This window comes from Trachypithecus francoisi, unplaced genomic scaffold, assembly GCF_009764315.1.
Source record: "Trachypithecus francoisi isolate TF-2019V2 unplaced genomic scaffold, Tfra_2.0 Lachesis_group8, whole genome shotgun sequence".
Classification (NCBI taxonomy): Eukaryota; Metazoa; Chordata; class Mammalia; order Primates; family Cercopithecidae; genus Trachypithecus; species Trachypithecus francoisi.
In genome coordinates this window covers 65,133,124-65,146,166 of record NW_022681473.1, presented here as the reverse complement: position 1 = coordinate 65,146,166, position 13,043 = coordinate 65,133,124, and the positions used below count along the sequence as shown (strand labels likewise).

Genomic DNA, 13,043 nt, shown 5'->3' with positions numbered 1-13,043 from the left:
CTATAAAACGTCTAGAAGAAAACATAAGAGAAAATTTTTGTGACCACAGGTTAGGCAAAGATTTCTTAGATAGGACACCAAAGTATGATCCATAAAAGAAGAAAAAAACTGATAAATTGGACCTTATCAAATTAAAATTCTTCGGTTTTCAAAAAACATCATTAGAAAAGGAAAAGATAAGTCACCAACTAGGAGAAAATATTTGCAAATCATATATTTGGTAAAGAACTTGTATCCAAAATATCTATAGAACCTTTGTAACTCCGTAATAAGATAATTAAATTTTTTTAATGGACAAAAAGTTATTTGAGTAGGCACCTCTCCAAAGAGGATAAATGAATGGCTAAGAAGCATATGGAAAGAAGCTCAACATCATTAGGGAAATGCAAATTAAAACCACAGTAAGATAGCACTGCACTCTCTTACGATGGCTACAATAAAATAAGATTATACCAAGTGTTGGTGAGGATGTGGAGGAACTGAAGCTCTCATACACTGCTAGTGGGAATTATACAGACACTTTGGAAAAAAGTCTGACAGTTTCTTAAAACATTAAAGGTTCACCTACTTATGATCCAGCCATTTCACGCCTATGTATTTTACCCAAAAGAAAAAGAAAATATGTCTCTACAAACACTTGTACACAAAAGTTTATAGTAGCTTTATTTGCAATAACCAAGAATTGGAAACAGCCCAGATGTCCGTCAACAGGTGAATGGATAAACAAATTTTGATATATCTGCACAATGGAATGCTATAGAGAGAAAGCAGATAAGTGGGTTGCCTGAGGTTGGAGGTGGGAGCAGGGATTGACTGCTAATTGGCATGAAGGAACTTTTCAGCAGATGGAAGTGTTCTGTGTTCTAAACCTCAATTGTGGGAATGATTGGATGACTGTTAAAATTTACTAAAACTTACTGAACAGTAGGCTTACAAGGGGTGAATTTTATGGAATGTAAATCATATCTCAAACTGTTCCGTGACAAAAAGAAAAGAGTATGTCTCTTCAGCAAGTAATTGGAACTCTGGCCTTCTGATTTGGTATTCCTACAGAATAATTATCTGTAATATTTTATATATTAATTGCTATATTTCACAGAAAACTCAGAGGTGCAATTAACCCCTCATGTAGTACTTTCATTACTGATAAGTAGTTCTCTTTGGTTAGTATACAATTTTTTTATATAAGTATCTAATAAATTAGTTAAAAAAAAAAATTGTATTGAGTACCTGCCAGCAAAGACGGGCACATACTCCAGTAGGTGTAGCTCAGAACTATATCCCATCTTTGACACCCCATTTTACTTCTATTTGTATTAATAGTGGAATCCTGCCTGTCCCACTGGTGCCATGTGCGTAAAATAATGATATGTTCTGTTTTTTCTCAGTCACCAAGCAGCCCCCTCTACAGAATGAAGTCTGGAAACCGAGTTGCAACATTTATGATCTATGTGAGTCTTGCTCTGGGCTTCTTACTTCATGACTGACTATAGCTCTACTTTATTTTATTGTTTTCGAAGCAATTTCATATATTGATTTTATCTGGTACTCAGGGCAAAAATCTCCCAGAATTTTGCAAATTTCAGACAGCATTTTTGATAGGCACTGTAGGAGATGTAAAGAAATACAAGACAAGGTTTCTACCCTTAAAGAGCTGACAGTGTGTAAATCTAAATATGACCTTGGTATGGGCAGTGGATTAGGGTGGGAAGTGGAGCTCCACTGAAGGCAGAGAGATAGAGGGACTTGAACAACACAGGAGGAGGCTCTGAGAGTCTGTGTCCTTGAGGTCTCATGGACTAATCAGTGTTGAAAAACAACCCATAGATGAGGTTGTGGAGCTGTGGGGAGAGACACGGATGAGGAATGAGGCAGCAGATTTACAAGAGGGAAGAATAGAGACACTGAGAGAAATTCAGCGAGTGCTGCCTCTGATATTTAGTGAAAATTATCTTCCTTACCTCTCTATAAAATCTTCAGTAAAATCTCCATGACACCCCTTTCAAAATACAACAATAAATTGTACTTCTCTCCTAATTCCTGGCCTGATCAGGAGTCGGCCCCAGTCTGTATCATCTTACCTATCCCCTTTCCTTCAGATCATGTGGGTTTACTTCCTTCTCTGTGGCAAGCCATAATTTCAATCACCTGTCACTGGAAGAGATTATTAGAATTAACCACTTATTAGAAGAGATATCTTACTGCTAACTGAAGGGGCTCCATATAACAACCAAGGATGAAGTCCTTGTTTCAGGCTCATCAGAATAGCAGACATCCCGCACCCCAGCGTTTCCTCTTCTATTAGGACTGTTTCTGGTCTCCACAGGACAGCCAAGAAAGGGCAGATGGAGGCCAGCATTCTGTGTAGTCTTTAATGCCAGCAATGTCAATGTGTTTCTCTGTGTGGCTCGGTTCTGTACTTCCTATGGGACTGGAAGGCTTCCACTTACAATGGTGTCTGGCCTCATTCTGATCATTCTGAGGTCAGTTATCAGGCAGGGGACACATCTTGGAGCTGCAGCTGGTTGCATCTCTGGTTTAGCACTCCAGCTGTCATGGGAGGTCACAGACAGTGAAAGAATGAACTACTGCCAAAAAATAGGGCATCTAGGGCACAATAGATCTCTGTTCTTTATCCCCTCAGTATCTCCTATGGCTGGTTCCCTGGTTACAGGGCCCCAGTTACTATAGCAAAGGTAGCATGGGTATAAAAACCCAGTAATTTTAAATGGCAAATGCATGTGTGTGTGTTTGTGTTTGTGCACGCACTCTCACACACTTTCACATGCATGTGAATTAATGTGCATTTGCGTTTTAAGTATTTGAGACACAGTGGAATGGAATGCACTTTGGGTTTGGAGTCAGTTGACCTAATCCTGATTCTGCCACTTACTATGTGACCTCAGCACAGATTACATCTATTATTTGAGCTCACTTTTTGCCCTGTGCTTCCTCACAGTGTTGTAAGGATCTGATGAGATAATGTAAGAAGGGATGTCACTCCAGAAAGTTCCATACTGTATGTTTCTGTCATTGTATCCTACAGAGCAATTAAAGGAAAGGGTCTCGTAAAGGGTGGAATCAGTATGGTGGGACCTGGGAAGTGCTAGATTATGCCTAAGTCTTTTATCTGCAGGTTGGGATTTCTTGAGACAATTTCAAGACAAACATTTCTCAAGACAAATGTTAAGGTTTCTGGGAAACCTAAGACTGATACTGTAGGGAGAAATAATCTTTAAGAAGTACAGAGGGTTGAGTTGAAATCCAGTTGGTGATTTTCTGCTCAGATTGGACATAAGATCAGTCTCAAGCTGGGTGCAGTGTGTGCATCTGTAGTCCCAGCTACTTGGCAGGCTGAGGCAAGAAAATCGCTTGGGCCCAGCAGTTTGAGTCCAGCCTGGGTAACAGAGTGAGACCCTGTCTCAATTAAAAAAAAAAATCAGCCCCAATACAAAACAGTAGAAGGTATACAGAGTGACGATTTCTCTCCCTTCCCCGCTGTTCTCACGGCCCATGCTGTGCTCATGAGCTTCATTGCATGCAGAATCTGATTTTCTTTTTAATGTGTTGGCTATGTCATTCCTTTCCACCATATTGTAAAACCACAGGTAAAAGAATGCAGGAAAGTCCAGGTTGCCCCTTACTGGCAAGGGCTGGAATAGAATAATCGAATTTGTTAGTTACCTAAACACAAGGAACCAATTGTTGTTCTTGTCGGCTTTCCCAGTGTGCTACAGGGGGAGCCAAGGAATGCTGATAGTCACCACTGCCATTTCCAGGTTCCAAATCACCACGTCAGTTCACTTGCATCTACCAAGGGCCAGCGTCCTACCTCCTATACCTCTTGCTCTGTAACACAAGTAAATGTGCTGGGATCTGACTTCCATAAGATTAAAGAGCATGAACCTTCTGGTAGATAGTGCTAGGCAGCGTGAGGTAAAACTGGCACTCTTGTGTGATGCAACTGCTGCAAAAATAATTTAGCAAAATGTATAAGTATAAAACTTATGCATATCCTTTTGACCCCATAATACTAGTGTTAAGACTCTTTCCTATGAAAACAATCCAAAATGCAAAGTGATTTTTTTTTCATTAAGTTGTTCAGTGCAGTGTTGTTTATAATAATAAATGTTTGGATATGACCTAAATTTTCAAAGGTGTAGCATGATGGTTATGAGCAGGGACTTTGTAGTCACACGGCACTAGCCCAGCTCAAATCCTGGCTCTGTCTTGGAAGAGTCATGTGACCTTTTATAAGGTACCTAAGCTCTCTGAGACTTGGTTTCTTCATCTGTAAAATGAGAAGAGTTAAAAATAGTAACAATTGTAATTCCTAGGATTGTTTTGAGGAATAAATGAGATAATATATTTGTAAGGACATAGTGTAACGTCTAGCATATAGTCAGTGCCCAATAAATGTCAACTATCACTAAGTCAACTGTAACTTTTTTCTGAATGGTACAATGATAAGTATTGGTATTTAAAAATATTTTCCTGTTTTAAAAAGTTTATAATTATTATATATTTCTGTGACAACCAGAAAAAAAGCTTCACATTAAGAAAACATATGCATAATCCTAGAACAGACCAGTGATGGGTTAGCTTGGGTTTCCTGGAGAGGAGCAGAGTGATCTGGAGAATACGCCAAAGGTGTAATGAGTAGTTCCTATGATGCCCAGCTTCCAAGAAGAATCATAGTCTAAACTGGTTTTCAAGCCACAAGTCATGATCCGTTATAGGTTGTGAGATTAGTTTAGTGGTTCTAATGATGAGCATTTCAGAGAACTACGCTAGAATAGAATAAAATAAAATAGAGAAGATCAGAAGTTATCTCAGATAGTAAGAATGTTTTATGACAATTGTATTTCAGGCTGTGTGTGTGCGTGTGTGTGTGTTTGTGTGTGTGTGTGTTTGTATGTGTGTGTGTGTTTGTGTGTGTGTGTTTGTATGTGTGTGTGTGTGTGTGTTTGTATGTGTGTGTGTGTGTGTGTGTCTTGGGTCATTATTTAAAATGTATTTTTTCCTAAGGGTCTCAGTCAAAAAAGTTTGAATCTACTTATTGTAGCCCTCAATAAGGATGTTAACTGGAAGGGAAAAGAAAGAAGGAATACTAAAACATTATCCTCTTGTGGCCCTGTAGGCAACACCAATGCCATTGAGTAGGCTCCCGAAATTCCTCCTAAGTTGGATCACTGTCTTTCAAATATTTCTCTCAGAGTTGAATAGAAGACCATGGGAAGGAATCTAGGAATCTATGCAGAAATGACGTCATATGACAGGGTAGGGAAGTCGGTGGCTGTTTTAACTCTGGCTTCTTCCTCTGGTCTTGTAGCTGAGCTCGGTGGAAGCCGGAGGAGCCACAGCCTTCATCTATGCCAACCTCAGCGTGCCTGTGGTCAAGGTGAGTGGGGCCCTGGTCCCAGAAGATGGAGTTGAGGGAGTGCAGCGCTCACCCCCTAACCTTCACGCTCTCTGTGCTTGCAAGCCCATTCCTGGGAGGAGGGCCAAAAAGAGGTTTTCCCCAATTCTCAGAATCACAGATCATCCAATAGTCTTCTTTACTATCACAAACATGCTTGTCACTTGTGTCTCTATTTGTTATTTTATTTACACTTACCTTGCAAGTAGATGATTACACGTCTGTCTTCCCTGTCACAGTACAGCTCCTCAAGATAAGAGCTCTGTTTTATTTACTTTGGATCCTCTACAGCATCTAGTTCCTTCCATTATTAGTTCAGTCCACATTAAGAGCTAGAGAAACAGAGGGTGCAGAGGGAAATTCATAGCCCTTTGATCCAGGAGTTTACAGAGATGTCAGCAGGCATTATGATGGTGCAATAGGAATTTGGAAAGGATAGGCGCTGAGGAGAACCAAGTGTAAGAGATTTGCTTCATGAATGAGTATTTCCTCCAAATTTCAGATCAGTCCAACTCCCTGGCAGCCCTTACCTAATTTAGGAATGAAATGTAGATAACTAAACGAGATCATTCCTGTAAAGCAGGTAGTACAGTGCCTGATGCATTCTAAGCATTTGATAAATCAATGCCAGGTGTCTCTGAATGCTCAGGAACTTGGTGCCTCCTGTAGGCTTGGGAACATAGAGACTGCCAATGCATCCTGGAAAGCTCTTCATGACCTGGGGTTTTGTCTACTTTGAGGGCAAGGTTAAAGTAATTTGACTACAGGAAGTAGATAGGGCAAAGAAGCTGTGTGTAGGGGAAAAACATACAGGATTTAGCGTGAGAACACCTGGCCTTGCGTCCTCACTTTGCTCCTTCTTTTGTTGCATTATGTAAAGCCCTGGGCCTCCAGTTCTTTGCTAGGAAAATGGGGATTATGATACTGCCTGCTCCCTGAAGGTGTTAGTTGTAAGTGCCTATGGGAGGAAAAGCTTCTGAGTTGGTGATGTGCTTGGCTGTGTAAGGAATATTTTGTTCCACCTTGTGGTTTTGTTGGGTGTTTCTCCTCAGTGACCCAGTGACAAACATGCTCACCTTTCTCCCAGAACTCACCATGCTGTCTTGTTCAGGTCTGTTTTATGTCTATTTCTTGTGAGCTCCTGGAGAACAGAACTGGACGTGATTTGTCTCTGCAGCCCCAGGACCTGGGGCGCAGTGGACTCTGTCAGTGACCCATGCATGAATGAGTAAATGGCAACTTAGGCCATTTTGTGCCATTTTATGCATGCATTGCCCCCAGACTGCATGGAAAGGCTTCTTCAATGACATGCCTGCATTTGTCCTTAGTATGTGCTTAGTATGTGCTTTAGTATGTGCTTCCCGAGGACTGAGGTTCTGGGCTGACCCTCCCTGGGGCTGGACCCTCTTGTTTCAGAATGCAGCACTGTTTTGGTGGAACCTGCACAGGAGTGGTGAAGGGGACAGTGACACACTTCATGCGGGCTGTCCTGTCCTGGTGGGAGATAAGTGGGGTAAGTCCTGCCTTTCTGAGCATGAGAAGGGGGTACGGGGTGCAGAGTAGAGTGAAACGGGATGGGTGGGACCTAGCACAGCCATCCCATTCTAAATGCTTCATTACAGTGCCACATTATATTGAGAAGATCGGATTATGAATGAGGTGCCCCCAACAGATTGGGAGCCCATAACAGGCAGGGGTTCCTGTTACAGAGTAACTGTCAGTAAAGGTTTATTCACCTGACCAGATAGGCTTTGATTCCTGAGGACCTCCAGAGGGGAATATGTTGTCCCATCCACACTCTACCCGAAGGGAAGATGTGTCAAGCCATTGCCTCTCGCGTTTAGTGTTCTCCATGAGGAGGTGGGAAAACAAAGAAGAGATCAGTAAGCAGATGGACGTGTTTATGTCACATATACATCCAAGAGCACTTAGCTCTGAATACAGAAAAAGAAGTGGAAGGGGGCTCATGAGCTGAGGTGGAGGCTGCCAGGAGATGTCATCCGTTTTTCTCTTAGCACTCTGGAATGGCTTAATGGGGGACGTGGGCTTCTAAAATGAAGGGTGAGTGACCTTAGTTCCCAAACATTTGAAAATGAGTTTACAGGAGACAGGACCTGTCACGTTTTTCCAGAGGACAATGTCCTCTTTGCTATTTATCTGCTGGAAGAAACAGCTTGTAGTCCATAGTGAGGCTGGGACTAGGATGGGCAAGTGAGTTGCCTCGGATGCAGAATTGAAGGGAGCACTCACATGCCCCTGTGAGTGCACACCAGTCTGCAGCACTGCTTCTGTTTGCTCTGCTGAGTCTGCTGTCTCCTTCTTCCCTGTTCTATCCCAGTGGCCAACAAGTGGATACATGAGTATGGACAGGAATTCCGCAGACCCTGCAGCTCCAGCCCTGAAGACTGAACTGTTGTCAGAGAGAAGCTGGTGGAGTCCTGTGGCTTTCCAGAGAAGCCAGGAGCCCAAAGCTGGGGTAGGAGAGGAGAAAGCAGAGCAGCCTCCTGGAGGAAGGCTTTGTCAGCTTTGCCTGTGCCTTGCAAATCAGAGGCAAGGGAGAGGTCGTTACCAGGGGACACTGAGAATGTACATTTGATCTGCTCCAGCCATGGGAGTCAGAGTAGGATGCATAGTACAAAGGAGGGGGGAGTGGAGGCCGGAGAGGGAAGTTTCTGGAGCTCAGATACTCTCTGTTGGGAACAGGACATCTCGACAGTCTCAGGTTCGATCAGTGGGTCTTCTGGCACTTTCAACCTTAACCACAGGGACCAAGAAGTGGCAATGAGGACACCTGCAGGAGGGGCTAGCCTGACTCCCAGAACTTTAAGCCCTTCTCCCTACTGTCTTCTGTTGCGGCCCAAGTAGGGAGTGTCCCCCTCCCAGAAGCATATCCCAGACGAGTGGTACATTGTATAAGGATTTTTTTTAAGTTGAAAGCAACTTTCTTTTCTTTTTATATGATGGTTTTTTAATACAGTCATTAAAAATGTTTACAAATGATTTTCCCAACTGAGAATATTCTTACATTATAATGCTGAGTGGAAAAAAAGGCACAGTACAGTTGGCCCTCCACATCCATGTGTTCCCCATCTATGGATTCCACCTCAGGTTGAAAATATTTGAAGAAAAACCATGGATGATAACAGACTTTATTCTGTACATGCTCGGTACAGAAAAAATAGATTGTATTGTATTCCCTAAACAACACAGTATAACATCTTCTTACACAGCTTTTAAATTGTGTTAGGTATTATAAGTAATCTAGAGGTGACAAAGTATATGGGAGGATGTGTGCAGGTTGCAGGTTATATGCAAATACTACACCATTTTATACAAGAGACTTGAACATCTGTAGATTTTGGTGTCCTCTTGAAGTCCTGGAACCAACTCCCCATGGATGCTGAGGAATGACTGTACAGCATTTTATTTATGCCGTAATCTCAGTGCAGCTCACCTCCCACCACTGTCCCCAGCTACATTCCAGATACTGGAATTCTTTCTTGTCCCCATCACCACTGTGTCCATCACCACCACCTTCACTTCCACTTCTCAGCCCTTGACATTTGCCATCCTCTAGTCTTTCCACTGCTGAGCTCTTTTCGTCATTCCACTCAATGCAGTGGCTCAATATTACCTCACAGAGCTTCCATGACCATGCCACCACCCAGCCACTTTCTTTCATATGAACTGACTTTGTTTTCTTCATAACACTTATCAGGATTGAAATGACTTTGTTCATTTGTTTAACTTTGGTCGGTTGCCTTCCTTGCAGTGAAAGTGCTTTGTGGCTGTGCTGTACTTTGTAAATGCCTCTATTCCAGCCCTCAGGTCACTGAATTTCAATGTTTATGTATTTGCCAGGCTGCCCCCTCTAGGCTCTGTGCTCCTCATTCCTCTTGGTAGCCCCAGAAGAAGATCTGGTTCAACGTAAGTAGGCATTCAGCAGTTCTGCAAAGGCATCCTTTGAGCTGTGCTCTGGAGGACAGGTAGACTTTTTATAAGTGGAGTGTTATGAGATGTGTTTCCCAGCAAAAGGCCTAGCAGGGGCTAAGGCTGCATGGATGGGTGATTGTGATATTTGGGCACTTGTGCCAAGAGAACATTTCAGGCCACTTGGCTCAGGATCCTTCACAGGGCTGTGGGCATGCATTGCTCACAAGGAAGCCACACAGTGTAAGGACTGGGTGGTTGGATGCCCGCCGTCTCTGCCCCTTCCCCACAAGCCCATAGGACCTCAGTTTCCCAGAGCTCTGTAGCCCCAAGGGAAAGGCTCTGATGTTCTAATATCCAGCTTCCTCAGAGTCTGAAGTGCATCTTGTCACATTCCCAGGATTTCTGCAGTGCACACCAGGATTCTGGAAATCCTCTTACTAAGTTACTGTCACTACTCACAACCTGCCTCCTCCAATTCCAAGAGGAACAGGCCTGAGACGAGACAGAAAGCGACTGTCTGCAGGGGAGGCTGCTCCCTTTTCATCACAGAACCTGGACTTCTCAGAACTACAGGATAGGTCTGAGCTAATCAGAGTACTGGCACCATTCTAAGAGCTTCATGAGTTAAATATTTAATGCTCATTCCAACCCTATGAGGTCAATACAGTTATCCCCATTTTACAGATGAGGAGGTAGATTTATAGAGTTAAGTCACTTGTTGAGAGTACCACAGACTGGCCCCAAATCTTGCGCTTTTAATAATGTCTGAGATGGGGCAGTTATCAAACATCTTGACCAGGCGACTGAGACTCAGGAAAGTCTGGCTGCAAATTAATAACTGCTTAATGAGTAATCCTCAGGGGCAGGCCCTGGGCTCAGTGGGTGCTGTGGGGATGCAGAGGATGCAGCCCTGGAAGCTGGACCGGTAGGGGGATAAGACAAAATGCATCCTGAGTTCAGTGTCATTGAAGCACAATGTGAAAATGTTGCATGCAGAAAGAGATGAATGACCACTGAATGCTGCCATCAAGAGGGAGGGGAGCCTTGTGATTTGGGGTAGTTGAGAAAGCCTCATTTGTTTATTCGAGTCACACTGACAAGGTGCCTACTCAGTGTCAGGCCCTTGCTGGCACTAGGGAGGGAAAGGAGAGTTACATGCTGACCCTGCCCCTAGAAATGGAGCAGACCCTCAAATCATCACGAGACCATGTGACCACGAGTGGAGACATGAACAGGCTGCATTAAGAGGCTCCCCTCACCCCTGGAAGTTTCATGGGAAGGAGGGACTTGAGCAAGTCTTGAAGATGAGCAGGCCTAGAGGCTGAGGAGAGACCAGGCTGGGTGTATACTAGGGGGCATGCTGTAGGGACAGTGACACCTTACTTCTGGCCAGCATGTTCATTTTCAAAACACTTTACCACTCCACTTGAACTTCACCTCCCCAGGGAGGAGAGCATGGCAGGTACTGTGGAAAGTGAGGTAGGAATGGTTAGTGGCTTCCTGGGGCTTCCTGGTAGAGCTGGGGCTGGTCTGTCTCCCTTACCAGTGTTCTTTCCACCAGATGGCTTTCAAAACCACGTTGCTCCTAGAGTGGAAAGGCCTAATTCTTGTATTTGCACTAATTATTATATTTGTCTAATTTTATATTTGCACTAGTCTCCATGCCCTCTGAATCTGACTAGTCCTGATAAAGTGGCATGGCCTTGGGTCCCACTTAGTAGATAGACAGCTAATTCTAAGCAGGGTCAACTGTGGCTTGGGGCACTGATATTTTTATAATTTTATTTCTTTCTTTCTCAAACTCCAAGCTCAAGTGATCCTCCCGCCTCAGCCTCCAAAGTGCTAGAATTACAGGCGTGAGCCACTGCACCCAGCCTGTTTCTTTCTTTCTTGCACTGTTCTGTGAGCTGTTTTCCAACAGCCTTGTCCAACCTGGGTTTCTGGCACTGCACTATATATCACTTGCAAGCCTCATTCCAGATAATATTCTTTACATTAAAGTCTATTATCATTATCATTAGTAACCACATCATTTATGATAGGCCAGGCACTGTGCTGAGAACTTAGGTGTATTTGTCTCCTTTAAGCCTCAAAATGAGATGAGTACTATTATGCCCATTTTATAGATGAGGGAAACTGAGGCAGAGAAAGTATAACTTGCCTGAAGTCATCCAAGTATAAAATAGCAGAGGCAGGATTCAAATCCATGTCAGTCTGTCACCAAAGACCTTAACTAGCCCTCCATTGTCTGTATTCCATGTTATTTTGCTGTCACTTCTGTGCTTCTATTGACAATAATCTTTTGGAGCCAATAATTTTAGGGCAGGGGGGTCTCCAACATTTTCCCAGGTATGGAAAAGGTCTATCCCTTGTGCCACTGATGCCTAATAGTTAAGAACTCTTGTCAGATGTAGATATCTGTTGAATATAGGAATGAATCAGTTCTGCAAATGTATGGTGAACACTTGTTGAGTGACCTGCCCATGCTAGCTGCTTCATGAGAACCCAAGAGAAGAAGACAGCCTGCTCACTGCCCTTAAGACAGAGCTGGTCCATGCCCAGATGTAAGCGAGAATTGGATAGAATCAAGTGGGAAGCTGTGTGCTGCTCATCCTAAGGATTGTGGGAGCTTGGAGAGAGGGCAGGACCCTATGGCCAGAATATGCTGAGGGTGTCCACGTTGGAGCCCCAGAAACACATGGAAAGAGGAAGAATGTGTGCCTGTGCAATGCAAGGTGCAGCGGCCATCCTGCTTGTCCCTCTTTCACACACAACAGGGGAGTAGAGAGAGCTGTCTGGGAGGAAAAAGCAAGAGAGTGTTGGTTCCAGGGACTCTTGTCCAGTAATGCCAACGGCAGCACAAACTGCCTTCTCATGGAACCACTGAAAGAGTCTCCTGTTGGGGGCCTTGGCTGCTCAAGCTGGGAGAAGCCAAAGGAGCCTGTGTGTAGGGGCTGGGGTTGGGAGAGAGGGACATTTACCTGCAGATTGCTGTGTACTCAGTAGAACTATGAAATCGGCTAAGGGCTAGGGGGAGGGAACAAACATTTGTGCCTACTCTTTGCCATGGATCACTCTCCTGTATCATAGTCACAACAATTATCATCCCTTTTGGCAAAGAAGGGAAGTGGGGTTTAAAGAAAAGACATCACTGAGTTCACACAGCCAGGGGCAGAACCAGGATCTGGAGCTTGGGGGGAAGTCTCCCCCTTCTCCTAGCTGGTTCTTTTTTTTTTTTTTTTTTTTTTTTGAGACGGAGTCTGGCTCTATCGCCCAGGCTGGAGTGCGGTGGCCGGATCTCAGCTCACTGCAAGCTCCGCCTCCGGGTTTACGCCATTCTCCTGCCTCCGCCTCCCAAGTAGCTGGGACTACAGGCGCCCGCCTCGTCGCCCGGCTAGTTTTTTGTATTCTTTAGTAGAGACGGGGTTTCACCGTATTAGCCAGGGTGGTCTCGATCTCCTGACCTTGTGATCCGCCCGTCTCGGCCTCCCAAAGTGCTGGGATTACAGGCTTGAGCCACCGCGCCCGGCCCCTAGCTGCTTCTAACCTCTTTCTGGACTTTTTCTCTCTTCCCCGCTGTGGACCCCCACAATTTTCTCCCCCTTCAGAATCAGAGCCTGCCTCTTTCCCTTCTTCCTCTGTGCCACATCCCTCTTTATATTCACTTCATTGGTCACAGGACCCCTCCCAT

General features: G+C 44.2%; 1 protein-coding gene across 7 annotated transcripts in view; it reads left to right on the top strand.

Annotated features, from left to right (window-relative positions):
- P4HA3 (prolyl 4-hydroxylase subunit alpha 3) overlaps positions 1-8,514 on the top strand; it is a 39,828-nt gene extending 31,314 nt beyond the window's left edge. For 2 of the 7 annotated variants that reach the window (XM_033203772.1, XM_033203776.1), the window contains exons 10-12: positions 1,389-1,451; positions 5,333-5,401; positions 7,758-8,421. In XM_033203772.1, the coding sequence (XP_033059663.1) occupies positions 1,389-1,451; positions 5,333-5,401; positions 7,758-8,015 (390 nt within the window). In that variant the 3' untranslated portion in view covers positions 8,016-8,421. The other 5 variants (XR_004435614.1, XM_033203774.1, XM_033203778.1 and 2 more) reach the window with 5 other exon arrangements.
- The last annotated feature ends 4,529 nt before the right edge of the window (positions 8,515-13,043 follow it).